The sequence below is a fragment of the Panthera uncia genome (genome assembly GCF_023721935.1).
Source record: "Panthera uncia isolate 11264 chromosome D3 unlocalized genomic scaffold, Puncia_PCG_1.0 HiC_scaffold_8, whole genome shotgun sequence".
Taxonomy (NCBI): Eukaryota; Metazoa; Chordata; class Mammalia; order Carnivora; family Felidae; genus Panthera; species Panthera uncia.
The window spans coordinates 66,350,434-66,376,371 of record NW_026057586.1 but is presented as its reverse complement, the minus strand read 5'-3'; the positions used below and the strand labels follow the sequence as shown (position 1 = coordinate 66,376,371).

General features: G+C 52.0%; 2 protein-coding genes across 4 annotated transcripts; one reads left to right on the top strand and one right to left on the bottom strand.

The window, feature by feature from the left end:
* The first annotated feature begins 175 nt into the window (after positions 1-175).
* On the top strand, positions 176-15,376 carry TFIP11 (tuftelin interacting protein 11). 3 transcript variants are annotated; one of them, XM_049618955.1, is made up of 13 exons: positions 176-283; positions 2,286-2,503; positions 4,741-4,894; positions 5,205-5,361; positions 7,045-7,172; positions 8,616-8,762; positions 10,327-10,854; positions 10,936-11,042; positions 11,650-11,818; positions 12,160-12,403; positions 12,876-13,018; positions 13,488-13,653; positions 14,953-15,376. In XM_049618955.1, the coding sequence occupies exons 2-13, from the start codon at positions 2,295-2,297 to the stop codon at positions 15,306-15,308; spliced, it is 2,508 nt and encodes an 835-aa protein (XP_049474912.1). In that variant the 5' UTR covers positions 176-283; positions 2,286-2,294; the 3' UTR covers positions 15,309-15,376. The 3 variants fall into 3 exon arrangements, with proteins under 3 accessions (XP_049474912.1, XP_049474910.1, XP_049474911.1); XM_049618953.1 differs by having other exon boundaries at positions 8,616-8,768; XM_049618954.1 differs by lacking the exon at positions 176-283 and having other exon boundaries at positions 829-2,503; positions 8,616-8,768.
* Positions 9,635-25,937, bottom strand: SRRD (SRR1 domain containing). The gene is made up of 7 exons (XM_049618964.1): positions 25,751-25,937; positions 20,623-20,663; positions 19,043-19,302; positions 18,856-18,954; positions 16,741-16,895; positions 16,250-16,295; positions 9,635-15,863 (listed from the first exon to the last, which is right to left on the bottom strand). Exons 1-7 carry the CDS (start codon positions 25,909-25,911, stop codon positions 15,642-15,644), a joined length of 984 nt encoding a protein of 327 aa, XP_049474921.1. The 5' UTR covers positions 25,912-25,937; the 3' UTR covers positions 9,635-15,641.
* Between the last annotated feature and the right edge of the window lies 1 nt (position 25,938).

Sequence of the window (25,938 nt, the reverse complement as noted above, 5' to 3'; positions counted from 1 at the left end):
ACCCAGCGGGCGCGGGAGGGAGGCCCGCGAGGCCAGGAAATAAGCCCTCAGCCATTCCAGGCCCTGGAAATCCCCGCCTTCTTTCTTGCATCTCAGCCCCGCCGCTCTGCAGCCCAAGACGCTCCAGCCTTCGGCTGCTGCCATGGCAACCAGCGCGCCGTTTCCGCTGCTATACGTCATTTCCGGCGCGCCGTCCGAGGGCGCATCCGGGTTCCGGCTGCTGTAGTGGCGCGCAGCTCGCCCAGAGCCGGTATCTGGTTTTGGTCGGCGGGACCCGGGAGAGGTGAGTGGGGCCGGGGCGAGGGAAGGGACGGGGAGCGGAGGGGGGGGGGTCCCCCGCCAGTGGGAGTGTGCGCGAGGGACCCACTGAGCAGGTTAGGGACCGAGCCCCGCCGGAAGCCTGGCTTCAAGCCCACCTGCTTTGGAGCCTGCCAGCGTAGAACCTGGGGCAAGTTGTCCGACGTCCCCGCGTCTCCTTTCTCTTATCGGAAGGGTGGGGACGCCAACAGTACGTGGTGACTTGATTGCTTACGTTAGATTATCGGCTCGAAGCGTCCGGCAAGTACTTGGTACCTGCCAAAGGCTCTGTAACTCCTAACAGTCCTTTGCTTCTTGCCCCGGGAAGCAGCGATATTACTGACTCCCGTGTGTCTGGGACTCCCTGTCTCCCCTGACAACATTTCCCTTCTTTGCACTGCTGGCTGAGGTTGGGACCAGCTGCACCCAAGCAGTGTGCCAGTGAGTAGAGTAAGCAGGGAGAACTTTGTGGTTGTTTTTTTTTTTTAATCTTTGAATGTTTATTTTTGAGAGAGAGAGCGGGGGAAGGGCAGAGAGAGATGGAGACACAAAACCCCAAGCAAGCTCTAGGCTCCCAGCTGTCAGCACAGAGCCCGACCCGGGGCTCGAACCCATGAACGGTGAGATCATGATCTGAGCCAAAGTCGGAGGCTTAACCGACTGAGCCACCCAGGCACCCCAAGCAGGGAGAACCTGTCACAGAAGCGACCGGAAGTAGTGAACTCCTTGTCCCTGAGGGCTGCTTGCAGCAAGCAACTGGTTGGTAAGAATCCCAGTTGCTGTCACAGATTGAATGTATACCATGCAGCGCACCACGCTTGGCACTTCGTGTGTGTTTGATACTCACACACTCACTGAGTACCTGGCAGAGCTGGGATTTGAACTCAGGCTGTGATTTTAGCAGTTTGTTAGGTTCCTTCCCTAATCCCGTAATAGTAATGATGATGAAGCTAATCATGGAGCTACTGTCACAGCTATTGTTCCTTGAGCGTTTTTTATTCTGAGCTAAGTGTTTTTTAAGCACCGTCTTGTTTAATCTGCCTTACAAGGCATTGTAAAGCTTGGTGCAGCAGTAATTAATCCATTTAAAGAAGAGATGTGGGGCACCTGGGTGGCTCAGTCGACTAAGGGTCCTGAGGGGTAAGGGTCCTAAGGGTCCGGCTCTTGAGTTCAGCTCAGATATTGACCTCACAGTTTCTGAGTTTGAACACCGCTTCCGGAGTTGCGAGCCCCGCGACAGGTTCTGCAGGGAGAGCTCAGAGCCTGCTTGGGATTCTCACTCTCTCCCTGTCTCTGTGTGCCCCTCCCTCCCCTCTCAGAATAAATAAATAAACTCCAAAGAAAATAATTTTATGAGAAAGAGACAGCTGAATCTCATCATCCAGCTCTCAGGAGTTGAATTCTCTGTTGCAGTACACAGATGTCTGTTAAGGTAGTGTTTATAATTACTGCTGCCTTCAGAAGAGGTTCATGTTTTGGGAGGAAATCTAAGTTTTAGGGTCTCACCAAGTAATATAGTTCAGAAAGCATGTTCTAAAAACAATCACTCCTGGGACCGCCAAGGGTCCAGATACAACTTTCCTCAACAGCAGCAACAACAAAATAATCTGGGATCCCGGAAGATGTCCACCCAGGTTCTGAGGCAATAATAAATAAGTAACATACGTAGGTATTTTTATGTGGTTTCTATATATATGAGTATGTGTGATGTTTTATGACATTGACTAGGACAGAGAAATAGATGCTTAAGAATCACGTACATCGTTGGGACTGGTCTTTGAGAAGCCTTTTGTCCCGCCTGTTTAAATACGGATCATTTCCTAAAATATGTTTTTAATGTCTGCTTTATTGAATTGTAGCGACGATTTTAACAAGCTTTGTGTTTGGAGGACGTTCAAAGGGAGCAAGGAGCGGGGACTCAGGGAAGCCTGCTGCCGCTTCCAGAACTCACCACAAACTCCGCGTGCCTTTCTTATCCCTTCCTTCAGTGACCGGCCATGTCGCTGTCCCACTTGTACCGGGACGGTGAAGGCCACATGGATGATGACGAGGACGAGCGGGAGAACTTTGAGATCACCGACTGGGATCTCCAGAATGAATTCAACCCCAACCGGCAGCGCCACTGGCAGACCAAGGAAGAGGCCACGTACGGAGTGTGGGCAGAGCGAGACTCAGATGAAGAGAGGCCCAGCTTTGGAGGCAAACGGTACTGGGCGCGTGGGGCTGCTTTCCGTTGCTTTAGGGAAGTGGGGGGTGATGGAGAGGGAGTTGGGGGGATAACCACTAAACATACTTCTCTCCTGGCCTTCCTGAGTCCTGGAGCTGCAGCATCAGCCGGGGAGGCCCAGCTTCCTCTTTGGGCTGGAGGGCGGCTCTCTGCTGACTGAACCATCGGCAGGTGTTCAGTGAGCAATTATATGTAGCGGGTCTTGGGCCGCAGGTCCATTCCTTGCCTTCTGAGAGCTCAGACACCAGAGCATGGAGACAGGCTGTGACTGACGACTCACACAGTGCAAGTTTGTGATTGACTTCGGACCTGAGAGAGAGTACGTTTGAGAGGACGTTTGACGTGTTCTGGGAGTCGAGGGAAGAGGTCCCTAGAGAGGCGATCCTTGAGCATATATGACCACAGAGGGTGACGGCATGAGGATACAGAGGTCGTTGAGGGGAAGCACCAGGTATCCACGAGGTATCCGGGTCTGAGAGAGCGAGTGGCTGACGTGGGCGCGCTTATGTTTGGAGGAGACCTTTTGGTGTGCAAAGTTGGCCCGGGGCTCCGGTGGAAGAGGGAGATGTGTGGGGCCGAGACTGGGTCCCTGCAGGCGTGGTGGCGGGGAGATGAGGACTCAGGCTGACAGTCTTCCGCCTCAGCGTGAAGTCATGTGGGCACTGGCCACGAGTCGCCTGACCGGCGTGTGTAGCCAGTATGGGTTTGTCTCTTTGGCCTCGACTGTGGCCTGTAGGCTCCGGCCCTTTGAGACTGTGCCTGTTTCACACGGTCTGGGGAGCCTGGGGGGAAAGAGTATGGAGATTGGTACAGCCCCTTCTCACGTGGCAAGAAATCTAAAAGTGGATGACAGATGGCTCAGAGGTCAAGGATTACTTAACCATAAGATGATCGTAGCCAAATAGCCAACATCTGTTGGCGCTTTACTTGTTCTGTGCTTTTTACATGGTTGGTATCATTTACCTGTGAGAAGGGTCCCATTGTTACTATCCCATTTTCCACATTAAGAAACTGAGGCCGTGATCGCACAGCCAGGCTTCGGGAATCTGGGCCTCCCTCCTGAGTTTGGGCTCTTACCTGACTGCATCTTCTAGAAAAGAATCCTCTCAGTTCTGTTACTGCCACGGGGTTGTGCAGTGACTAGGCTGGTCATCTTATAAAGGGAGCTGACGTTTATGACACTGTAAGTACTGTCCTTGTGACCGTCGTGGTCGGCATCGATACTCGCCATCTCACGGAGTTCGTTTCTTCGTTATTACTTTAGTTTTCACAAACGAATGTAATGAACGCGAACTTCTTCTCAGAGTTTGATATAATTGTTAATATACTTTCCATTCATAGAATTTCTTTTACTGTGATGATTTTTTACTAGAATTTTTCTCGTTTGGTTTTTGTATTTGAAATAGCCTCCAAGACACATGGTTTTTAAAATAGCTTAATTTTTAAAAATGTAAAAGGAGGGGCGCCTGGGGGCACAGTTGGTTAAGCTTCCGACTCGCGACCTCGGCTCAGGTCACGATCTCACAGTTCATGAGTTCGGGCCCTGCATCAGGTTCTGTGCTGACAGAGAGGAGCCTGCTTGAGATTCTCTCTCTCACTCTCTCTCTCAAAAATAAGCATTTTTAAAAAATGTAGAAGAAAGTTGGGTTATATCATATTTTGCATTTTTTCCTTTCACTTTTACGAAGACGTAACTGATACACATACTGTATAAGATGACACTTTGCATTTTTTTTTTTTTTTTATAATTTTTTTTTCAACGTTTTTTATTCATTTTTGGGACAGAGAGAGACAGAGCATGAACGGGGGAGGGGCAGAGAGAGAGGGAGACACAGAATCGGAAACAGGCTCCAGGCTCCGAGCCATCAGCCCAGAGCCCGACGCGGGGCTCGAACTCACGGACCGCGAGATCGTGACCTGGCTGAAGTCGGACGCTCAACCGACTGCGCCACCCAGGCGCCCCGACACTTTGCATTTTTAATCACCCTGACACTGACATCGATAACTGCAGCCGCAGAGTTGACTTGAACCCAGCAGGTAACAATGTTATTGTGATTACAGGATCTGGGGCCCTTTGGGTATAAGTGAATGTATTGCTCTTTTAAAACGATCCCTGGAGGTCCACCCTAAGGGGTTCCCTGGCCAGCACAGTTTGTACAAGGGATGGCTACGGAAGGTTCTTGACAGCCCCCTGGGGGCCTTGTGTTTGCTCGCAGGGCCCGAGACTACTCCGCACCAGTCAACTTCATCAGCGCCGGCCTCAAGAAAGGGGCAGCAGAGGAGGCGGAGCTGGAAGATTCCGACGACGAGGAGAAGCCTGTTAAGCAGGATGACTTTCCTAAGGATTTCGGACCCAAGAAGTTAAAGACGGTAGCATCTTTGCTTCAGGCTTGTGACCTTAGTAACGTCCTCGGAAGGTCATGCGGCCAGGCATCTGCGGGCGGGGGGCTTGTGTGGGTTTCTCCTCATGGCGGCAGGTTTCTGCGAGGTGTGACGTGGGCAGCGCGGGCTCTTTGCTCTCCTGACGCACGTCACAGAGCTGGTTTTGGTTTGTGTGACACTTTTTATAATGCTCTGACTGCCAGGCCATTTCCCCATCGTCCGAGTAAGCTTTCTTAGATTTTTCTTTTTTTTTCCCTGTCAACTAAGCTTTGGTTTTGTTTTTTTTTTTCCTCCTCAGGGTGGCAATTTTAAACCCAGCCAGAAAGGCTTTGCAGGAGGAACCAAGTCTTTCATGGATTTTGGCAGCTGGGAAAGACACACCAAGGGAATTGGACAGAAGCTTCTGCAGAAGATGGGCTACGTCCCTGGAAGGGGGCTCGGGAAGAATGCACAAGGTAGGGCGCGGGCACCCTGTAGTCTTGAGGGACGGAGGCAAGGCTTGCTTTTTCTCCTCTCCGAGTCCGTGGAGTCTGCGGCCTGGCCCGCTGGCACCTAAAGGCTGTGCTCCTTGGCTGTCTGCTTTCTCAGACCCAAACGGAAGCTTGTCTGAGCAGGAGGAAGAGGCTCAGTCAGGCTGCAGACGAGAGGCTTCTTTAAGACTGAGCCTGTTGCCAGCATTTACAAATAAGATAATTTTACCTGACATTTTTGACTTTGTCTGGCAGGAATTGGTTTTAGCTGCCACAGACAGTGCTCGTGGCCTCGGGGAAGCAGTCTCCACCCCCTGTGGTCTTTGGTCCCGATACCCCTTACTTTATGTCAGCTTTCCTGGGCCCTGGAGGCATAGGAGTTTGTAGTTCAGGAATATCCATGAAACATTGTGTGTAGCTTTTTTTTTTTTTTTTTTTTTTTTTTTTAAGATAAAGAGTTTAGAGCATTGGGTTATAGGCCCCAACTTTTTTGCTATTTTAAAGTTTATTTATTTTGAGAGCACGTGAGTGAGGGAGGGGCGGAGAGAGAGGGAGAGAGAATCCCAAGCAGGCACCGCACTATCAGCGCAGAGCCTGATGCAGGGCTTGAGCTCACGAACCATGAGATCATGACCTGAACCAAAATCAAGAGTCAGACACTTAACCAGCTGAGCCACCCAGGTGCCCTTTCGTGTAGCTTTTTTATGTGCCCTTGTGTGGCCGTAAACTTGGCTGAGCAAATCCCACATGGGGCCCTCTGTCTGCGCTCAGCAGCCCTGCCTCCTGTCCCCAGGCCCCAGCCCCGTCCAGACAGCTCCTCTCACATGTCCCTGTCTCCTTGACATCAAAGCCGCACAAGCCAAGCACTTGGGTTCTTCCTGCAGGAACCTGCTTTCTCTCTCCTTGTCCTGTTTCCCGTGAGCAGGCAGCAACTGGATGGAAACAGTAATAGTCTGTAAGAGTCCAGGCTCCACTCCTACGTAGTTGTTCAGGTTACACCCAGCGTTAGCTGGAGGAAAAGTCATGAATCTCACGGAGCTGGCAGTGGTGACCCGGAAGGAGAACGAGGTCTGACTTGAGATTTCAGCAGTACTAGCTGAAGGGGAGGCTGGGCAGTTTTCACTGAAGTGCGGTAGTCCTGTCTGTTGACTCTTAGAGGAAAATACTTATTTCCAAGGCTTACGCATGCTATAAAGCAAGCAAAGTCCAGGAGACAGGAGCTACCCAGGAAAACTGACGGGGTCTCCTACTGAACTGCTGCTTCACCTCGCCTCATTCAGTCAGTATATTCTGCGAATAATTCACTCTCCTTACCGGAACCTTCTTCCAAGGAAAGTGTAGAATTTAGTACTCCAGAGTTCCCAGTTACATGTGAATAGTTCTTTTTTCTCCCAGTATCTCAAAAAGACAAATCCAAAGCAGATACGAAAATCTGTATTTAGGACATCGATACGCTGATGTCTGCATCCTCTTGTACCATAAATGCTTAGAAATTTCACATCACAGGGGACTCAGACAGGGTTCCAGGGGCAGAGAAGAGCCCTCCCTCCTGGGCTGTGTTATTCTGTGTCAGGACTGAGGAAGGGTGGTTTCACTGAGTGCCTTGTTCGAATACAGGAATCGCTGTGACCATCTGAAATCTTTTTACCTTTTGCTGAAATCTGTCAGGTATCATTAACCCAATCGAAGCCAGACAGAGAAAGGGCAAAGGTGCCGTGGGCGCTTACGGCTCTGAGCGTACCACTCAGTCCCTGCAAGACTTCCCCGTGGTTGACTCAGAAGAAGAAGCGGAAGAGGTAAGCAGAAGTCAGGGGTCACGGGCGGGGGGTGTCTGTGCTGTTTCCCACCGTCGCTCGCTCGCTCATTCAGTCTGTCGGCCTTCAGAGGTCTGTTGCACACGTGATGTGTCACGCTGTGCTGGAGGCCGGAGGTTCCTCCACGAGGAACGGCTTAGAGCCTGGTGCCCAGACACAGTCAACAAGCAGCTGTGGTGTGGTTGCTGAGAGCGGTAGGTGCTGAGAAGGGTCAGACTAGGTGGGGAGTGGGGGGCTGTGGAGGGGTGACATACTTAGGTAGGGCGGTCAGGGAAGGCCTGTCAGGGAGGAGACGCTTCAGTGGATTCCCGGCAGGAGAAGGCAGCGAGCGTGGGGCCAGTCGTGAGGCCAGAGGCCACCGAGCGCACGTCTCCGAGCCTGGTGGCGGAGAGGCCGCGGAGGGGGCTGTGGTGGGAAGGCAGCACACGGAGCAGGGAGGGGACGAGGCGCATCGACCGGGCGGGTCACGGCACCGGCCCCGAAGGCCACTTGTAGGTGCTGGGCTTTCGTCTCCAGTGTCGCGGGGAGCCAGCTGTGAGCTGGGGGTCGCTCTGCCCTGGCCCCCGAGGGGCCGGCTGTCTCAACACCGTTTTTCCCCTTTGCGTTTATGAGGGACAGCGGGATGCTGCAGAGCCTCGTATTGTCACTGCTCGTCGCCGACCCTCTCCTTTTGCTGAGGCGGGAGACGTTGGATAGTGTGGGACGGCAGGTAGCAGGTGTGCAGCAGAAGCGAGTAGGCGAGCCGGGCGTGAGGCGGACGGGCCAGGGCCTCGCTGTCTAAAGAGGTAGATGCTACTCAGGTCCGGGCGGTTGTTGCCATCGACCTGGCCCAGTAGTGCCTGATCTTTGGTTTTCCTGGAGTAGAAGTCCAGACATTTTTGGAAAAAACGAGTACAAGTTTTAAACCAGTGTAAGAAACAAAGAAGGACATGCACAAAACCCACTTCGGTGGGCTGGACTCTACTCTCCCCGACCGCGCTTCCTTCTCTATCTACCGTAGGCCTTCCTGTGGAAGAGGCTTGCAGACCTTGCTTACAGAAGGTGTCTTGGCCTTAATACTTAGGGACCTGTTTATTTGCCTTCATCTTAGATTAGAACCAAGGTTTCATGTACTTAAATCCCGTATGTTGTTTAAGTTTTACGTGAGGTGAATTTAAAAGTAGCGTAGTGCCTGCCCGCAGTGGGGGTGGCCGTTTCCTGGGTGTCCGGAGTACCTGCTTCCTGAACCTTCTTGTTTCTACGAGGGGCTGAGTGTCAGGGGCGTGTCAGGAGATAGTTTTAGTGTCCCTCAGGCACGCCGCTTGGCGCAGAACCTTGCGTACGTCTGAGACCGTGCCTAGTGAGTGTCTGCGAACGGTCTCAGTCACCCCGCCTGCTGTGAAAAGCGGCCTGCCTTGTGTCACTGGCCGCCTCCCCCTGCTTCAGGAGTTTCAGAAGGAGCTGAGCCAGTGGAGGAAAGACCCCAGCGGAAGCAAGAAGAAGCCCAAATACTCTTACAAGACGGTGGAGGAGCTGAAAGCCAAGGGCAGGATCAGCAAGAAGCTCGCCGCCCCCCAGAAGGAGCTTTCTCAGGTCAAGGTACGGGGCGGGGAGGGGGGCGCTGGGAAACACTGCCACACCTGCGTCAAGTCAATCACCCAGCGTTCTCTCGGATCCTGTGGGGTCTTCTGGGCTTGCTCTGTTCTGTTCGTTATCGCTCGGCGGTAGCGTGTGCCCCGCGAGAGCTGTCCCGCCCCATGCTGGGCGCTCTTCGTTACGCGGCAGCAGTGCAAAACCACTTCTCTCCGAAGCGCCCGGTCCGTGAACTTAAAAACATCTCCGTTATGGAAAACCTGGCATGAACGTCACGTTTAGTGAGTGTGTGATTCCAGACAATGAAGTACTAGGCCACTTGGTCCTACCTCCGTCCTAGACCTTCAGCTTTTTCCTGGCTCGGTTCGGGCTGGCCAGTTTGTGTCAAGTCTTGTCTTTGTTTCGGACGTTTTGTAAGGATAGATCCTTAGAAGTACAGTCTCCAGGTTAAACATAGGAAGCTTTCTAAGGCTCCCGACTACTGGAAAGGGTGCACGAGCTCGCCCTGACTGGGAGCGCAGGACAGAGTCCTCAGGGCATACCAGCACTGGAGTATCTTCAGTTGTAAAAATGGATGGAATTTTCAGCCGCTGTTCCGTGCATCCAGTCCTGGGTTTTCTGTTACTCCCCTGAGTAGCCAGAGAACGAGGGTGGTGACAGTTGTCTGGTGCAGTTTGGCGTAGGACAGATTGTGTGTGTCACCGCGTGGGGTTCTCAAATGTCAGGGCGTCGTGCGCCAGCTGTGGGCGGGGAGGACTGGTAAGAAATGCCAATGTGTGGGTTCTCGTCGGAGATTTGGAGTCCGTGGATCGAGGCAGGGCATGAGAACTCTGTTCATTTTTCTCCAGCTGATTCTAATGCACGTGGTTCTTGGGTCGTACTGTTACTTCAAGTGCTGATGGGTCACTGTGTTTCAGTACGGTTTATATTCCAGTATAGACCAGTTTCCCCTATTTTCTCAAAATGCTCACCTAGGTTGCCTTGGTCCGGTAACTTTTTTTGACGTTTTGTTTTCAAATCAAAATACAACTTTTGTATTATTACGGAGCAGGGTGTGGTACCTTCTAGACAATTAGAAAATACAGAGGCAAAAGTATTCTTTTCCTTCCTTCCTATAGGCGACTAGTTTTAACATCTTGATGCACGTCCTTCTAGATCTGTCTGCCTAAATATGCATTTTTCTTACAGCAAGTGTGATATTTTGATCATACGTGTTTTATTACCCGCTTTGATCAGTACAGCCTCTACTATGCATGGCAATAGATTTTCACCTCAGCTGAGTTGTCTGCACTGCAGTTTCACGGCTTTTCCTAGAAAGCCTTGTCCATCTTGTCCAGAGGGACCGAGTCTGGAGCTGCTGGTTGCACGCGGTGCTTCCGTCCCTGACCGTCCTGTCTGTGCGGCAGGGGCTCCACTTTGGGAAACACCGCCCTCCTGGCCTTGCCGTAGCGTGTGGTTCGTGAGCACCTGCCCCGGCGCCCTGCCCTCGCCCGGCCTGGCGCGCACTGTCCCAGGGCAGCAATGGTGAGCCTTGACCCGGGTCCCCCCTGCCGCATTCCCCCAGGTCATCGACATGACCGGCCGGGAGCAGAAGGTCTACTACAGCTACAGCCAGATCAGCCACAAGCACAGCATCCCCGACGACGGGCTGCCGCCGCAGTCCCAGCCGCTGCCGCTGCCCGGCAAAGAGGCCAAGGCGCCGGGCTTTGCGCTGCCCGAGCTGGAGCACAACCTGCAGCTGCTCATCGACCTTACGGAGCAGGAGATCATCCAGAGTGACCGGCAGCTGCAGTACGAGCGCGACATGGTGGTCAACCTGTCACACGAGCTGGAGAAGATGTCGGAGGTCCTGGAGCACGAGGAGCGGGTCATCGCCAACCTCAGCAAGGTCCTGGAGATGGTGGAGGAGTGCGAGCGGCGCATGCAGCCCGCCTGCGGCGACCCCCTCACCCTGGACGAGTGCGCCCGCATCTTCGAGACTCTGCAGGACAAGTACTACGAGGAGTACCGGATGTCCGACCGTGTGGACCTGGCTGTGGCCATCGTCTACCCGCTCGTGAAGGAGTACTTTAAGGAGTGGGACCCGCTCAAGGTGAGTGGCTGGCAGGATGGGCCCGGCCTGGAAGGGCCGCACGGGGCAGGGAGCTCGGCTGATGGCTGCGTCTCTCCCCAGGACTGCGCGTACGGCACGGAGGTCATCTCCAGGTGGAAGAGCCTCCTTGAGAATGACCAGCTCTTATCTCACGGTGGGCAGGACCTCTCGGCGGACGCCTTTCACAGGTACTGGGCACGGGCGGGGGGACGATCCCACTGGGGAAGGCGGGGACTGGCCTCTACCGCCTCCTCCGCGCGTGCCGGCCCCGTTCCAGGAGTCCGCTCGCTCACACCGTGCTTGTCACGTGTCTGTCAGGGCCGTGCTGTGCCAGGTGGCGGCCAGCCTCAGTGTGCGGGGAATGGGAGAGGTAGGTGGGGGTAAGGAAGCGTACAAATAAAGCCGGGACACATGCCTCCTTGGGGGCCGGGAGTAGTTGGAGGTGGAGGTCTCTGAGAGGAGGGACGTTGAAGCTGTGACCCGAGAGGTGAGGCGTCAGAGCTCCAGGTGGGAAGGCCTGCAGTCCCTGGAGAGGGGACCTTTGTGCCCCCGCAGCATCGCTGCCGAGCAGGTGAGCTCTGCCGGGGAGACAGGCCTGGGGGGGTGAGCAGGCGGCTGGCAGGGCAAGGGGGAGGCAGGCGCAGGTCCGGGCAGTCTGGGGGCTGGCCTGGTGGTTTGGTGTGCCTGGACGTCCGTGCCGCTTTCTTTCTTATTCTGGAGGGCTGCTGGCGGTGGACTTTGTCTGCTTTGAAACCCCATCGGTGCCGCCATCCCGCCCTCGCCTTTCCCCCGCAGGCTGATATGGGAAGTCTGGATGCCATTTGTTCGAAATATCGTCACTCAATGGCAGCCGAGGAACTGTGACCCGATGGTGGACTTCTTGGACAGCTGGGTGCACATTATTCCCGTGTGGATCTTAGATAACATACTGGACCAGCTCATCTTCCCCAAGCTGCAGAAGGAGGTAGGGCCCAGAGCCGCAGGGGGCAGCCGTCGGCAGGGACCTGGGGCACCTCTCCAGTCCCTCAGTGCTGTCGGAGGGCCTGGGATTGACAGAATCTGCTGACACAGCTGCTGTCCTGCGGGCAACTCCGGCCCTTTTGTCGGCACTTCTCCCCCAGAGTCCCCTAGCAGGGAATTCATCTCTTTGGTTTCTCTAATTAGAATTTGTGCCGTTTGTGAGACCTCCCGCAGTTGTGTGGGTGTGTCAGTTTGGTCGTGCAGAGGGGCCCGTGGGCCTTGGCCAGGGGAGCACTCGGCCTCCGTGCCACTGACCGCACGGCGCATCGTGAACTGCTCCCGCAGGTGGAAAACTGGAACCCGCTGACGGACACCGTGCCCATCCACTCGTGGGTCCACCCGTGGCTCCCCCTCATGCAGGCGCGCCTGGAGCCGCTCTACTCCCCCATCCGCAGCAAGCTGTCCAGCGCCCTGCAGAAGTGGCACCCCAGCGACTCCTCGGCCAAGCTCATCCTCCAGCCCTGGAAAGACGTCTTCACCCCTGGCTCCTGGGAGGCATTCATGGTCAAGAACATAGTGCCCAAGCTGGGTGAGCACACGGGGAAGGTGCGTTAGGTCCAGCGGCCGTGGCACCGCGGTGTCTGTGGCCAGCGGCGACGTGATCCGTGCCCTGTAAGACCCGCTCTTGGAGCTCCGTGAGAGAGCCCGGCACATGGTGCTGCTTACCACGAGTGCCGCTTCGTGCACAGAGCTGGGATATAAACGTGCCCGGGGTTCTTCTGGCATCAGGGACATCAGAGCCCCCGTGCCTCTTGGTTCCTAACTGGTCTCGTTTGGGCTTCTGGTAACATGAGAAACGTTGGCGTTCTGCCTTTTTTTGTGGTGTTTGATTTTAAATATACAGTATTTCTGGGTTATAGAGGAAAATGGTTTTTAAGAGTTGCCCTATCAAGAGCTTGGGATTGATGTATAGAAATGGATTAACGACCAGCGTTGTCTGCTGGAGAGTTTGCCCTTTGTGCTTCTGTGGCTTTGCCTTAAAGACCGGGCTTCTTTTGCAGGGATGTGTCTTGGGGAATTAGTCATTAACCCTCACCAGCAGCACATGGATGCTTTTTACTGGGTCATCGACTGGGAAGGGATGATCTCCGTCTCCAGCCTGGTGGGGCTTCTCGAAAAGCACTTCTTCCCCAAGTGGCTTCAGGTACACCCTGCTTTGCTGTGTCTTCTGAGGGATGGGCTGGAGGCAGAGAGGCTTCACTCAGTTTTCTGCCAAGGTCTGACTAGGAGCTTGATCCTTGGACAACTGTCAGATGACAGAGCTGTGATATGTAACAGAAATAAGCAGGAATAGTAAAACCAGCATTTACTGGACGCTTGCCATGTGCCAGATGCAAAGTACTTGATGTGCGTCACCTCCACTCCTCACACAGAAACTCGGGGGTAGGGACTGGCGTCTTGTTTAGACGGGCGGATGCGGTTCAGGGAGTTTACGTTCAAAGCACTTAGCTGCCAAGCTGACTCCAAATTCCACCGTCTAAATGCCAGACTGTTCAGCCCCTATAAACCCCTACAAGTGTCACCAGCTTGCAGGACCACAATCAGAACAAAAGTAAAAGGTCCCTTTGAAGTTCTGCCTAATGGATGCATGGTTCCTGTTGTCTTTTTGGCAGGTGCTGTGCTCTTGGCTTAGTAACAGCCCAAATTACGAGGAGATCACCAAGTGGTACCTGGGCTGGAAGTCCATGTTCTCAGATCAAGTGCTGGCACACCCATCCGTCAAGGACAAATTCAACGAAGCGCTCGATATCATGAACAGGGCAGTGTCCTCCAACGTTGGTGAGTGGAGAGTCTGCTTTGGACATCCTGGCCCTGAGCGCTGTGCTTCTGATCACGTAAATGACGCGGAATCAAGTCCCTGTGGGCGGCCCGCTCCAACGCGGACACTCGCCCAGCAGACCCTGTTACACGGTTAGCCAGCACACGCTGCCCAGCACTCCCGGCACTGGGAGGGGCATCTGCCCCTGACCCGAGTTTGACTGTGGCTGGATTCACTGTAGGGGGGCCTACCTCTGGGGCCACCCTCGCGATCACTGCCGTGTGGCTTTTCACGTTCACCGGCATGCCTCCGTGAACAGCTGTGTGTGCTGTTCAGGCGTGATGGCCCCCCGACCAGGAGCCGGAGCACAGCCTGACACGTAGCAGTTGCTAAGCCCGCCTGGCCCATTCTGTTTCCTTGTGAAACAGGCCGAATGCGCACTTCCAGGGATGGAGTGAGCTACAGTGTGCGTGTCGCACTTGGAGGGCGGGGTCTCTGCTGTCTCCGCAGCAGGCAGGTGCCTGTCCACTTAATATCCGTCCCCAGCTCCCGACCAGGTCCGTCAGTCCTGTGTCAGTGTGCTTGAGTCTCCACGTGAAGGCCACCAGAGGACCCAGGCCAGCGCTGCCTCCCAGATAAGCTCCTCAGGGCCGAGAGCTTGTTCAAGGTTACCCAGCCAGAGTGACAGCTAGGGTTGTAGTTTCTATTTCCTGAGCCTTTAATCCTTTGACTGAGTCTGTTCCACAAAAATTGAGTTCGTAGGTTATACGTTCTGTTTAATGAGGTGGGTGTACTTCTGTGCTCTTTACTTACCCAGGTCCTTCAGGGGGCTGTTCCCTTTTCCACCCTCTCTAGAAACTCTTCCTCAGCCACCCCAGGCCCAGGCCACCTCCCAGAGCCGTTCCCGTCCACACCCCTCTGCACCGGGCATTTGGGGCCCCGTGCTGTCCTTCAGCAGCTGTTTTGGCTCCCCAGTTGCATTCTGAATCCTTCCGGGGCCGGGCCTGTATGGAGACATTGAAAATAGAACTAGGCTAGGCCGTGTGCTGTCAAGGTTTCCGGCCCTGGGAGGATGAATCTCTTGTGGTATTTTATGTTCAGCATCTCTCTGGTTATTATACATCATTCCAGTTTTCTTGTGGCGGCGGACAGCTGCCCGAGCTTCCCGGAAGGTGCTTAGTGTCCGTCTCAGTTCTCTGTGCCCCCAAGGCCCCGCCACCCTTCACAGAGTCACAGGCAGGTTTTGCCAAAGCAGTCTCTGTTTCTCTGTGTGTCGCAACACCTGTCCTCACTCCCCCCCCTCCCCTCCCGTCTCCCAGGTGCCTACATGCAGCCCGGGGCACGGGAGAACATTGCCTACCTCACCCACACGGAGAGGAGGAAGGACTTCCAGTACGAGGCCATGCAGGAGCGACGGGAGGCTGAGAACATGGCCCAGAGGGGCATCGGCGTGGCCGCCAGCTCTGTGCCCATGAACTTCAAGGACCTCATTGAGACCAAGGCCGAGGAGCACAACATCGTCTTCATGCCGGTCATCGGGAAGCGACACGAAGGGAAGCAGCTCTACACATTTGGCCGCATCGTCATCTACATCGACCGCGGGGTGGTGTTCGTCCAGGGCGAGAAGACCTGGGTGCCCACCTCCCTGCAGAGCCTGATTGACATGGCCAAGTAGAGGGCAGCAGGCTGGACACATGCACTGGAGACGGACGTGGTTATGAATAAACAGTGTTTGAAACCGGCCTTGAAAGAGTACTTACTCTCCATCCGGGAGTATTCCCTATCGGGTCAGGTTGCCAGCAAAGGACATAAGACACACGCTCAGGAGGTGCATCTTTATGCCGAGCCCTTCCACAGCACGTCCTCGTCTAAGGGGGAGAACTGAATGGAATATTCCCGGTGCTCTGCAACCTGGCCCACTGCAAAGAAGGGGGCTGTCGGCACTCCCTCTGTGGAGCCTCCCCCGTCCTCTCCAGGGGCAGCTGCTTCTGCCTCGGCTGGCACCATGTCATGGCGACTTCAGGTCAGCAGCCGAAGGACCTCTTGTCTTGTTCCTGATGATTTCAAGGTCCTCACAGTCCCCATAGTCTGGTTCTTCCCGAAATGCCCACGTGTCCGTGGGGAGCTGTTCCAGCTTCTGTACAGGGAACCAGTGGACGGAGGTGTCGTTGAATACGTCCGCGTACTGTGGCGTCTCCGGCAGCCCAAGCTCCTCCAGTCCCTGCATAACCTGAGCAGGAACATTCAGATGTAAAATGTACAAACCGGACGGTCACAGTAAACCCCACGCTCCTGTGCGTGATCTGTTAGTCACCCCATGTTACCTTAAAAAAAATAAAAGGACTAGGATATTTTAACTCAAGTGCTTTTGGTGATGAACCGGAAGGTCCAAGGGCAGTGAGTATGTAGGGCTCGATACTGAGAACGAAGGGCAGGTCATCGCTTTCTGTGACACAGAGCGATGGAGAAAGCTCAGCGGGCGCGGTACCGTCACCGCGCCCTCCGTGAGCCCCTCGTCAGCGTCCTCCCATGCACGTCCAGGCAGAGTTCTTCACAGGAAGGGAGAAGCGGTCTGGTCCCACACCCTTTCCCACCCCTGCCCCTTTGTTTAGATACCTTTGCAACGTAGGGATAATTTTTCTGCAGAATCCTTGCCAGCAACCTAGAAATTAAAGGAAACAAAACCCGTCACGACTAGGAGGAATGAGAGCGTATTACAGGAAGGCAAGGCGGCTTAAAGGCAACAAACGTTTTAAAAAGGAGGGGGACTGTGGAACAGGTGCAGTAATCAGAGAAAGCGTGAGCCCCCCCCCACCCCCCCTTTCATCAAGGGAGACGTGGCGGTGGACACCCGGGTGTGTGTAGGTGTGAGCAGCTGTGGGAGAGGTCGGTTTCCCCCACTTTCGGAAACTTGTCCGTCATAAGGGAAGGGAGGGAATCTTGGCAAAAGACTCCTTAACTCGTGCCGCAGCCCGACTTGGGGTTCACGCCCCCCCTCTGAGCCCGTCCGGGTTCCTACGGAAAAGTGTCTCTGGGCACGAGAGTCATGGCAACGTCTCCCGCTTGCGGGTCTGTCAGGAACGGGCACGTCCCCGTTCCCCGCTCACCTTTCCTCAAGGCCCCTGAAGCTGTTCCCGATGACGACCATCTTGGAAAGGGCGTCTACCGACCAGTTGCTCCACAGGACGTTGTTGTACAGGGCCGTCCCGCAGTGGGGCATGTAAAAGACGGTGGGCTCGCCCCACACGCTGCGTCTTCCCTCCTGGGGGCGCCACACACACAGTGTAAACCCCTCCGCTCTGAGCACGAGGGGAGGGGGAGGGGGAGGGGAGGACCGAGCTGAGCGTTCTCACCACAAAGTAAATAAAAGCGTACGAGTGTGAGGGGACACGTGTGTTAACGAACCTCGCTGGAGTCGCTTCACAACGGACACGTGTGTCCGATCACCCCGGACGCCTTCAACCCGTATTCCAGGTTGTGTCAGCCTCGCTGGAAAGAACAGTGAGCTGCGGGGAAGGCAGGTTGACCTATCCCCTGGAAACAGATGCCCCCCTCTCTGGAACACTTCTGTCCTAATGTAGCACGACTGAAATCTATACAGCGACATGGGGCTACAAGTCTGGAAATCACGATGTCCAGAAAGAACCTGTGTCGACTGAATAAATGTGTGTCCTGTGAACGCAGCTCTGGGTCCGCAGAGGGGCCTTTGGGTCCGTGACAGCAAGGGCAGGATGGAGGGCAACGGTTACTGTGCCCGTGGACTGTGCTTGGTGAACTCCAGGCCTCCTGTGTCCCTTTCTGCAGACCCCTATCACAGTCGGTCCTTTGCAGCTGTCCCCTGGGGGATACAACTGTCCCCTCTTTGAGAACCGTGGCTCCATAGCCAGACCCGCGGCAGGGACACAGGCCCTCCCCCTGCTGCCTGGGCCTGCCTCCCCTGGGCCTCTGCGCTCTGTCCTCTTCTCCCTTGTGTTCACGAACAGGCAGTGGCTCCCCAACAGCCGCTCTGCACAGGCGGCCTGTGTCCCTGCCTCAGTCCCTCCAGCAGACACCCGGTGGACCTCCGGTCCCGGCTCGGCCCTGACCCAGGACTCCCTCCAGCCGGCGCGGGGTGCTTTCCCCTCTCGGCTCCAGCATGTGGTGGCTCCCCCTCACTGTTCTGCTCGCCGTTTACTGGTTACAGGCCACACGCCTTGATGGGACCGGGGGCTCCCTGAAGACGGGGCCTGCATTTATCTTGGCCTCCCCCCAGATCTCGCCCAGCACAGGGCAGGCACTCAGAAAAGATGGGGTGAAGGGAGCGGCAGCGTTTCAGGGCCTCGCCAACACCGGCGAAGGATTCTCTTCTCTCAGCCGGGCCTAGCTTTCGAGTTTCATAAAAAGCAAGGAGATGGCTGTTCTGGAACACAGGAATCAGAGGACTATTCTGTCTGCAATCCCCCAAACAAGGCAAAACTACTTGCAGAAGTCTGTGCCTGTATGCTGGCTTCTGCCCTCTGCCTAGGAAAGGACTGTCTGTCCTCCAGGGCTCAGAAATTTCACATGCCAACCATTTAGGGCATGCAGGGCACAGCATCTACCCGCCACCCAGCCCGACGCTACGGGTGTGATGGCTACAGGTTCAGAGAGAGCTATTCTGTCCCCTTCCATAACCTCCCCTAGGATAGTCAATTCCAACCAGGAGGCCCTCATTGGAGGCACCGAGACTGTAGCCCTTCATTTTTTCATCCCACAGTAAACACCAGTTTAGTAAATTACCATAGTTCCTGGACACACAATTCTCACAAGAATTTTGCAAACGGGCGCCTGGGTGGCCTAGTCAGTTAAGCCTTGACTGTTGCTTTCGGCTCAGGTCACGATCCCACAATTCGTGGGTTCGAGCCCTGCATTGGGCTCCATGCTGCTGGTGCAGAGCCTGCTTCGTTCTTGTTCGTTCTCTCTCTCCGCCCCTCCCCTTCATGCACTCTCTCAAAAGAAATAAAAGGAATTTTGCAAATATAACAGGTTTCAGTTCATGCCACTTGTACGATTTATTTTTCTGTGATGGGTACCACGTAGGCCACAACGTGGGTACTGACGGGCCCCACATTCCAGGCACTGGGAAGGCAAGTGTGTGGTGGGAAGGGATGACTGCTGTCTCCGAGCGAGGGTGTCCACATGGCACAGCCCGGGGTCCCGTCAGTTACACAGCTTCCCCCCTCCCCTTCCCCTCCCCCACTCACCTCGTTCTCACTGAGGACAATCACACCGAGGCTATTCAGAACTGCAATTTCTAGTTGGCTAAACACAGGGTCGTACACCCAGCAGTGCCTTCTGGGAATCTGCAGGAGGGAAGAATGAGTCCCGTCAACCCGAAGATCCGTGTGCAAGACCAGCGGAGGGGCGATAAAGAAGAATCCAAAACTTTACCTGGCACTTTTCCAGGAAGAGAAGCAAAAATGTTAGCTGGTTTCTAGCCATGACGCAGGTGGCAAAGTTCCCAAGGCCGTAGCATACACACTTCAGATGGCAGGTTCCTGGCACCACGGTCTCTCCTGGGAGGGAGCCGGGGGCCGCATCCGACTCATCTGGCGAGGAGTCGAGATGCAGGTTTCCAAAGACTTCCGAGAGAGTCCCCACTGGGGCCTTCAGTTGTTCCAGATGTTTCGTCAGACAGCCGTTGATGGTTTCTGAAAGAGCAGGCCCGGAACAGTGTCAGCGGGCATGCTCTGGCCCCGTGAACCCAACCATCCACGTGAGGCCACAGCCCCAGGGAGAAAAGGAGGTCAGCAAAGGCTTCAGCTCCTCAGAAAGAAGGCTGCAGGCCTTGCTCCCAAACACGCCTGGGGCCTGCGGCCACACCCGCCCACACAGACAGGCTGTCCTGGTCCCTGCATGCCCACGGCCTGCAACCCCACAGATGTTTCCAGCAAAAAACAGGTTTCGTTTATGGGCACAGTTTCCACCTAAAGCTCTAATGGGAGCTCATTCTAATTTGGTGGGAGGTGCCTGGTAAGTGCGGGCTATGCTCTGAAGTACGTACTTTTTTGATGATAACAAAGAACCGAGGAGCAGAGCTCTCAACATCGTGTAAAAAGTTCAAAGAATAAAAAAGGTAGACTGGGGCTTTTGAGTCTAACAAAAAATAATCTGTTTACATCTTCTCCTACAGCAGTGGGTTCTCTGGTCTCTCATTTCACTGGCACTGAACTTACTTGAACAAACCTGCACCTGAAAAACAAAAGGCCCTGTTTCCACAGCAAGACGGCAGTTTTCACTTCTTAGCAAAGAGATCTGTGAATGAGACCCCCGGCTGGGAAAGGGCACGTGAGGAACTGATTGGTAAAAGAAGTTCTGGAAAAACTTGACAACAGATATCAACTCAGTCACCGCCTTTTCACTGCATAATTCCTCTTCCGGGAAGATGTCCGAAGAGAATCACCCTACATTTGGTAAAAGCTTTATGCGTAAAGGTGCTCCCTGCACCGTTATGTAGAATGACTGAAAAATGAAGGAATAAATAACTAAATGTCCCTCCATACAGACTGTGACTGCTGGTATGTTTGCCGCACATGTTAATATTCAGATGGCCACAGGTTCTGTTGAGGAGGAGGTTACACCAACCGCGTGGGGAAAAACAAGCCTCCACTGCAAAGTCGGGGAAAAGAGCTCGCTAAGTATACATTTCAACAATGACAGTGACAGCTGAACGTATCGTCTCCCATGCACAGGCAAACACTGTTCCAAGCACTTAACTGAATAGCCTCATTTAATCCTCAAAATTACACCACAGGGTGTGTACTTTGTTACCTCTCTTTCAAAGAAAAACTGAGGCTCAGAGTTAAGTGCCAAGGCACACGGTTATAAGTGGGAAGTCAGAATGAGAACCCAGCATGGACACCGCTCTGTGAAGAAAATATCATCCAATGAGGACTACGTTCCTTCCTTTGCCCACATTCAGGCTCTCCTCCCACACCTACCACCCCCAGCCTTCGCCAGGCGGTACCCACCTAGGGCCAGACTCCAGAAATCAGAGAGAAGCAGGTCCTCCCTGTTAAGAAAAAAAAGGCATGGTCATCTCCCAACCTTCTCCAGGCCGCCCCACCAGTGGCCCTCCTCCTGACCATGAGCTGGATGCGGGGATTCACAGTATGCATGTCCAGAGCCAGACCAGCACTGCCGGCACTCCGAGAGGGCAGAAGGGTGGCTGGAGGACGACCCAATTCCCAGGGACTGGTCTGAGTCAGTCCACACCACCGCCTGGCACAGATGCAGAGCTCCATAAATAGTTGCTAGCTGCCCAGGTTTAAGCTCTCTGAGTTTCAGTTTCCTCACCCCTACGATAGGGAAAAGAATCATACCTATCAAGCAGGATTATGAAAGGGATCAAATGAGTCAACACACAGCACTGTGCCTTGCATGCAGCAGGTACTCAATAAACAGTCTTTGCCTTATCATAACTAATTCCAAGGTCGAAGTAAAAGGAGAGACAAAAACAGTGTCTAGGCTTTCTTTATTCAGGTCTACCAGCTTATGCAAACCCAGAGCAAAACACTGTCAACAGTGATTTAAAACAAACTGATGAATTTGTCCAATCAAAAGATATACAATGACTGAAAACACCAACCCATCCATGCGATGCCCACAAAAGACGCACTTTGGACATAAGGACAACACAGACCGAAAGTGAGGAGACAGAAAAGATGTTCTGTGCGAGTGGAAACCAAAAGACATCTGGGAGAGCTATACTTATATCAGACAAAATAGAATTTAACCTAGAGGCAGACCAACATTTTTGGGATGCTGCAAAAATGGTTCTAAGTGGTAAGTTTATAGCAATACAGGCCTACCTCAAGAAGCTAGAAAAGTCTGAAATAAATAGCCAAATGTTACACCTCACAAACTAGAAAAAGAACAAAGCCCAAAGTTAGTAGAAAGGAAATAACAAAGACCAGAACAAAAATAAATGAAATAGATTCCAAAAAAAGATAGGAAAAAAGATCAACAGAAGAGCAGATTTTTTGAACGAGGAACAAAATCGACAAACCTTTACCTAGACACACCAAGAACAAAAGAGAGAGAGGGGGGACTCAAAATCAGAAATGATAGAGGAGATATTACAACGGACACCACAAAAAACCAAAAGATCAAAGGGACTACTGTGAAAATACACAGCAACAATTTGGACAACCCAAAAGAATTGGCAATTTCAAACTTCCAAAAAGACAAAAGGCCAGAACTAGACGGCTTTAATGGTGAATTCTACCATTCAGAGAATGAATACTGATCCTTCCCAAGCTTCCCCCTAACCAAAATAAAAAACAAAAACAAAAAAAAAACCCAAAACACAGAAGAGGGAATGCTTCCAAATTCTATATGTCTATTTAGATCTGCCCATTTCTTAATTAGATTGCTTGGGTTTTCTTGTTACTGAGTTGTAGGAGTTCTTCATATTTTGGGTATTAATCCCTTATCAGATACATGATTTGCAAACGTTTTCCCATACCATGGGTTGCCTTTTTATTTTGTTGATGGTTTCCTTTGCTGTGCAGAAGCTTTCTGGTTTGATGTAGTCCCACATGTTTGTTTTTGCTTTTGTTTTTACTTTTGGTAATCAAATTTTGAAAATCACTACCAAGACCTATGTCAAGCAGCTTTTCCCCTCTGTTTTCTATGAGGAGTTTTATGGTTCCTGGTCTTACATTCAAGTCTTTAATCCATTTTGGTTTAATTTTTGTGTACGGTGTAAAATAGTTGTTTCATTCTTTGCATGTGGCTGTCCAGTTTTCCCAACACCATTTGTTAAAGAGGCTGTCCTCTCCCTCTTGTATATTCTTGGCTCCTTTGTCATAAGGTGTTTGACCCTATATATTTGGGTTTATTTCTGGGCTTTCTCTTCTGTTCCATTGATCTGTGTGTCTGTTTTAATGCCAATACCATATTGTTTTGATTACTGTAACTTTGTAGTCGAAATCTGAAATCAGGAAGTGTGATGCCTTTAGCTTTGTTTTCCTTTCTCAAGATCGCTCTGGCTATTCAGTCTTTCATGACTCCATACCAATTTGGGGATCCTTTTTTCTATTTCTGTGAAAACTGCGATTAGAATTTTGATAGGAATTGTGTTGTGTCTGTAGGTGGCTTTGGGTAGTATAGACATTTTAACACTGTTCTTCCAATGCATGAGCATGGAACACCTTTCCATTTACCTGTGTTTTCGATTTCTTTCCTTAATGTCTTATAGTTTTCAGTATATAGGCTTTCACCTCCTTGGTTAAGTTTATTCCTCGGTGTTTTATTCTTTTTGATGCAATTTCAAATGGGATCACCTTCTAAATTTCTTTTTCTGATAGTTAATTATTAGTGTATAGAAACGGAACAGACTTTTGTGTATTGATATTGTATCCTGCAACTTTACTGAATCCTTCTCCAGGAAGGAAAGTCCTTTTCCAGGACTTTTCCAGGAAAAACAAGAGGAAGGAATGCTTCCCAACTCATTTTATGAGGCCAGCATTGCCCTTGTCCAAACCAGCCAAGATGCCATAAGAAGAGAGGCCTCCAGGCCAATATCTCTCATGAACATAGATGGAAAAGTCCTCAACAAAATATCAGCAAACTTAACCCAATACAGTAAGAGGACCATATGCTATGATCAAGTGGGATTTATTCCAGGAATTAATCAAAATAATATACCACATTAACAAAATTAAGGATAAAAAGCATATGACCTCTCAACAGACACAGAAAAAGTATGTGACAAAATTCAACATCCATTTTGATAAAAGCTCTCAACAAAGCAGGTACGGAGAGAACGTAACTCAACATAAGAAAAGCCACATGTGACAAGCCACATCGTACTCAATGGTGAACGCCGAAAGCTTTTCCTCTATGACCAGCAACAAGACAAGGATACCTACTCTTGCCACTTTTATTTGACATACAATTGGCCCTTGAACAACACAGGGGTTAGGGGTGCCAAACCCCTGTGCAGTCGAAAATCTGAGTATAACTTCTGACTCCCCCAAGATGTAACTACTAATAGGCTACTGTTGCCTGGAAGCCTTACCAATAACATAAAAAAGTCAATGAACACTACTTTGTATGTTAGATGTATTAAATACTGAATTCATACAGCAAAGTAAGCTAGAAAAAAAACGTTATTAGGAAAATGCTAAAGGAAAACACATTTACAGCACTGTATTTATTAGAAAAAAATTCACGTATTAAGTGGACCACACAGTTCAAACCCATGTGGCCAAGGGTCAACTGTAGTATTGGAAGTCCTTGCCAGAGCAATTACACAAGAAAAATAAATAAATAAAAGGCATCCAGATTGGAAAGGAAGAACTAAAACGGCCACTATTTTCAGATGACATGGTATTTTATAAAGAAAACCCTAAAGACGACACCAAAAACTACTAGAATAACAAATTCAGTATAAGGTGCAGGATAAAAAATACACAAAAATCTGTTGCATTTTGATACACTAATAATGAACTATCAGAAAAATAAATTTAAAAAACAGTCACATTTTGGGGTGCCTGGGTGGCTCAGTCGGTTAAGTGTTCTCAGTCGGTTAAGTGTTCGACTTCGGCTCAGGTCATGATCTCGCGGTTCGTGAGTTTGAGCCCCGCTTTGGGCTCTGTGCCGACAGCTCAGAGCCTGGAGCCTGCTTTGGATTCTGTATCTTGCTCTCTCTCTGCCCCTCCCCTACTCGCGCTCTGTCTCTCTCTGTCTCAAAAATACATACTAAAAAAAAAGAAAAAGGAAAAAAAATTTTAAACAAAATTGGATTTGAACAGACAAGCCACACACCAGCGTTTACCACACAGAATTGAAAACATCTGCCCGAGGCTGCCCTCATGTTCATCACAGAGGGTACAGGAGAGCTCTAATGTACTGGGAGTGCTTTGGAAACTGGTGAGCTTGCGCACAGAACAGCGTGTAAAGTGCTGGGCTCCTCTCTACTCAGAGCAGTGGGGTCTGCACCACATTTATGGGTACAAGAAGAAGCAGGGAGCTCCCAGGAAGGGGGGGGGGGATACCGGAGAAGTTGAGGAAGAATAACAATGCAAGGTGTAGGGAAAGTGCCTTAAGGGTTTTCCAGATCCCTGGGCACACTCCTTCTCAGAGACGTCTTCCAAGATCCTAGAAAAAGTCGCTGCTGTTTGTTTATTCAGGCTCAATCAACTGGTCAGCCAACTCCTTTCTATTCAGTGGTAACCTGGGAGTCAGCAACTGTCTCTTGACCTTAATCCTGGGGGAGAGGAGCATATAAAATTAGTCTAATTTCCCCCAGTTGTTGATCTGAAGCACTAACAAAAGCTGTTATTTACTGGGCCCTTAAAGGACTGCAAATAAATAATGGCAACAAAAATAAGTAACAAAAATAGGTAACATTTATTAAAGTGCTTCCTCTGTTAGGTACTGTTCTAAACTGCAAGGTGCAGAGCAAAGCATGGAGGGATGAGGGTCTGGGCTAAGCCCGAATAATGGAGAACTTTGAAGCACAGGTGTTGCAGCTGCAAAGCTATGGGTTTCAAATCTGGTTCCATACATTACCGGTGTCTCTAAGACTCTGAGCCCTGACAGGATCCTAGCTGTCTGAGATGTTCAAATTGATAAAGATGTATTAAGTAGAATGCATAAGCCAGTGGCAGGCACACAGCAGCTCCTCAATTAACTAACGATGATCACCATGAAGATGTCAATCACGTTGGTGTTGCTTCCCTGGCGTCAGCAATAACAATAACCAACACTCGTGTGATATTAATACCAAACACTGTTTCTGCACTTACCCCGCTCCAGGCACCGTGGTTTACACTTACATACATTTACTAATTCACTGAATCCTCAAAACAAGCCTATACGGGTACTATTTTCAGGGCCATCTCTCAGATGAGAAAACTGAGGCACAGAGATTATGGAACTTGCCGAACGTCGCGCAGCAGCTGGAAGTGCAACAAGAGGAATGACGACCTTGACTCCGATTCAGTCTGTAATAAGCTCCTCACCTGCGTAAAACCCTCACAATAACCCTAAGGGTTTGCAGATATGCCCACTTTACAGGTGGCGAGACGGAGGCTCGGATTGGTCCTCCCAAGGATGAAGACTCGGTCCCAGGGCCAACTCCGCACTCACCGGGCCTCCCGGATGCGACGAAGCACGACTCGGCCGTCCGTCTCTGGTTCGGCGTCCAGGCCCCCCGCCGCCGCCTCCCTCCCTCGCGGACGCCGCGCCGCCGAGCGCCTTTTCCTGCGCGGGGCAGCAGCCTGCCAGGGATCCAACGCCGCCGCCGCCATGGCCTTCTGACGTCAGCGGCGCGCGCC

What these genes read in the sequence shown, in the direction of transcription:
- SRRD (XM_049618964.1), bottom strand. Translation starts at nt 25,911, where the DNA reads ATGGCGGCGGCGGCGTTGGATCCCTGGCAGGCTGCTGCCCCGCGCAGG. An exon ending in CGTCGCATCCGGGAGGCCCG is followed by an intron (nt 20,664 to 25,750) that starts GTGAGTGCGGAG and finishes TTTTCTTAACAG; the next exon opens with GGAGGACCTGCTTCTCTCTG. An exon ending in TTTCTGGAGTCTGGCCCTAG is followed by an intron (nt 19,303 to 20,622) that starts GTGGGTACCGCC and finishes CTGCTCTTTCAG; the next exon opens with AAACCATCAACGGCTGTCTG.
- TFIP11 (XM_049618953.1), top strand. Translation starts at nt 2,295, where the DNA reads ATGTCGCTGTCCCACTTGTACCGGGACGGTGAAGGCCACATGGATGAT. An exon ending in GCTCGGGAAGAATGCACAAG is followed by an intron (nt 5,362 to 7,044) that starts GTAGGGCGCGGG and finishes GAAATCTGTCAG; the next exon opens with GTATCATTAACCCAATCGAA. An exon ending in GGCAGTGTCCTCCAACGTTG is followed by an intron (nt 13,654 to 14,952) that starts GTGAGTGGAGAG and finishes CCCGTCTCCCAG; the next exon opens with GTGCCTACATGCAGCCCGGG.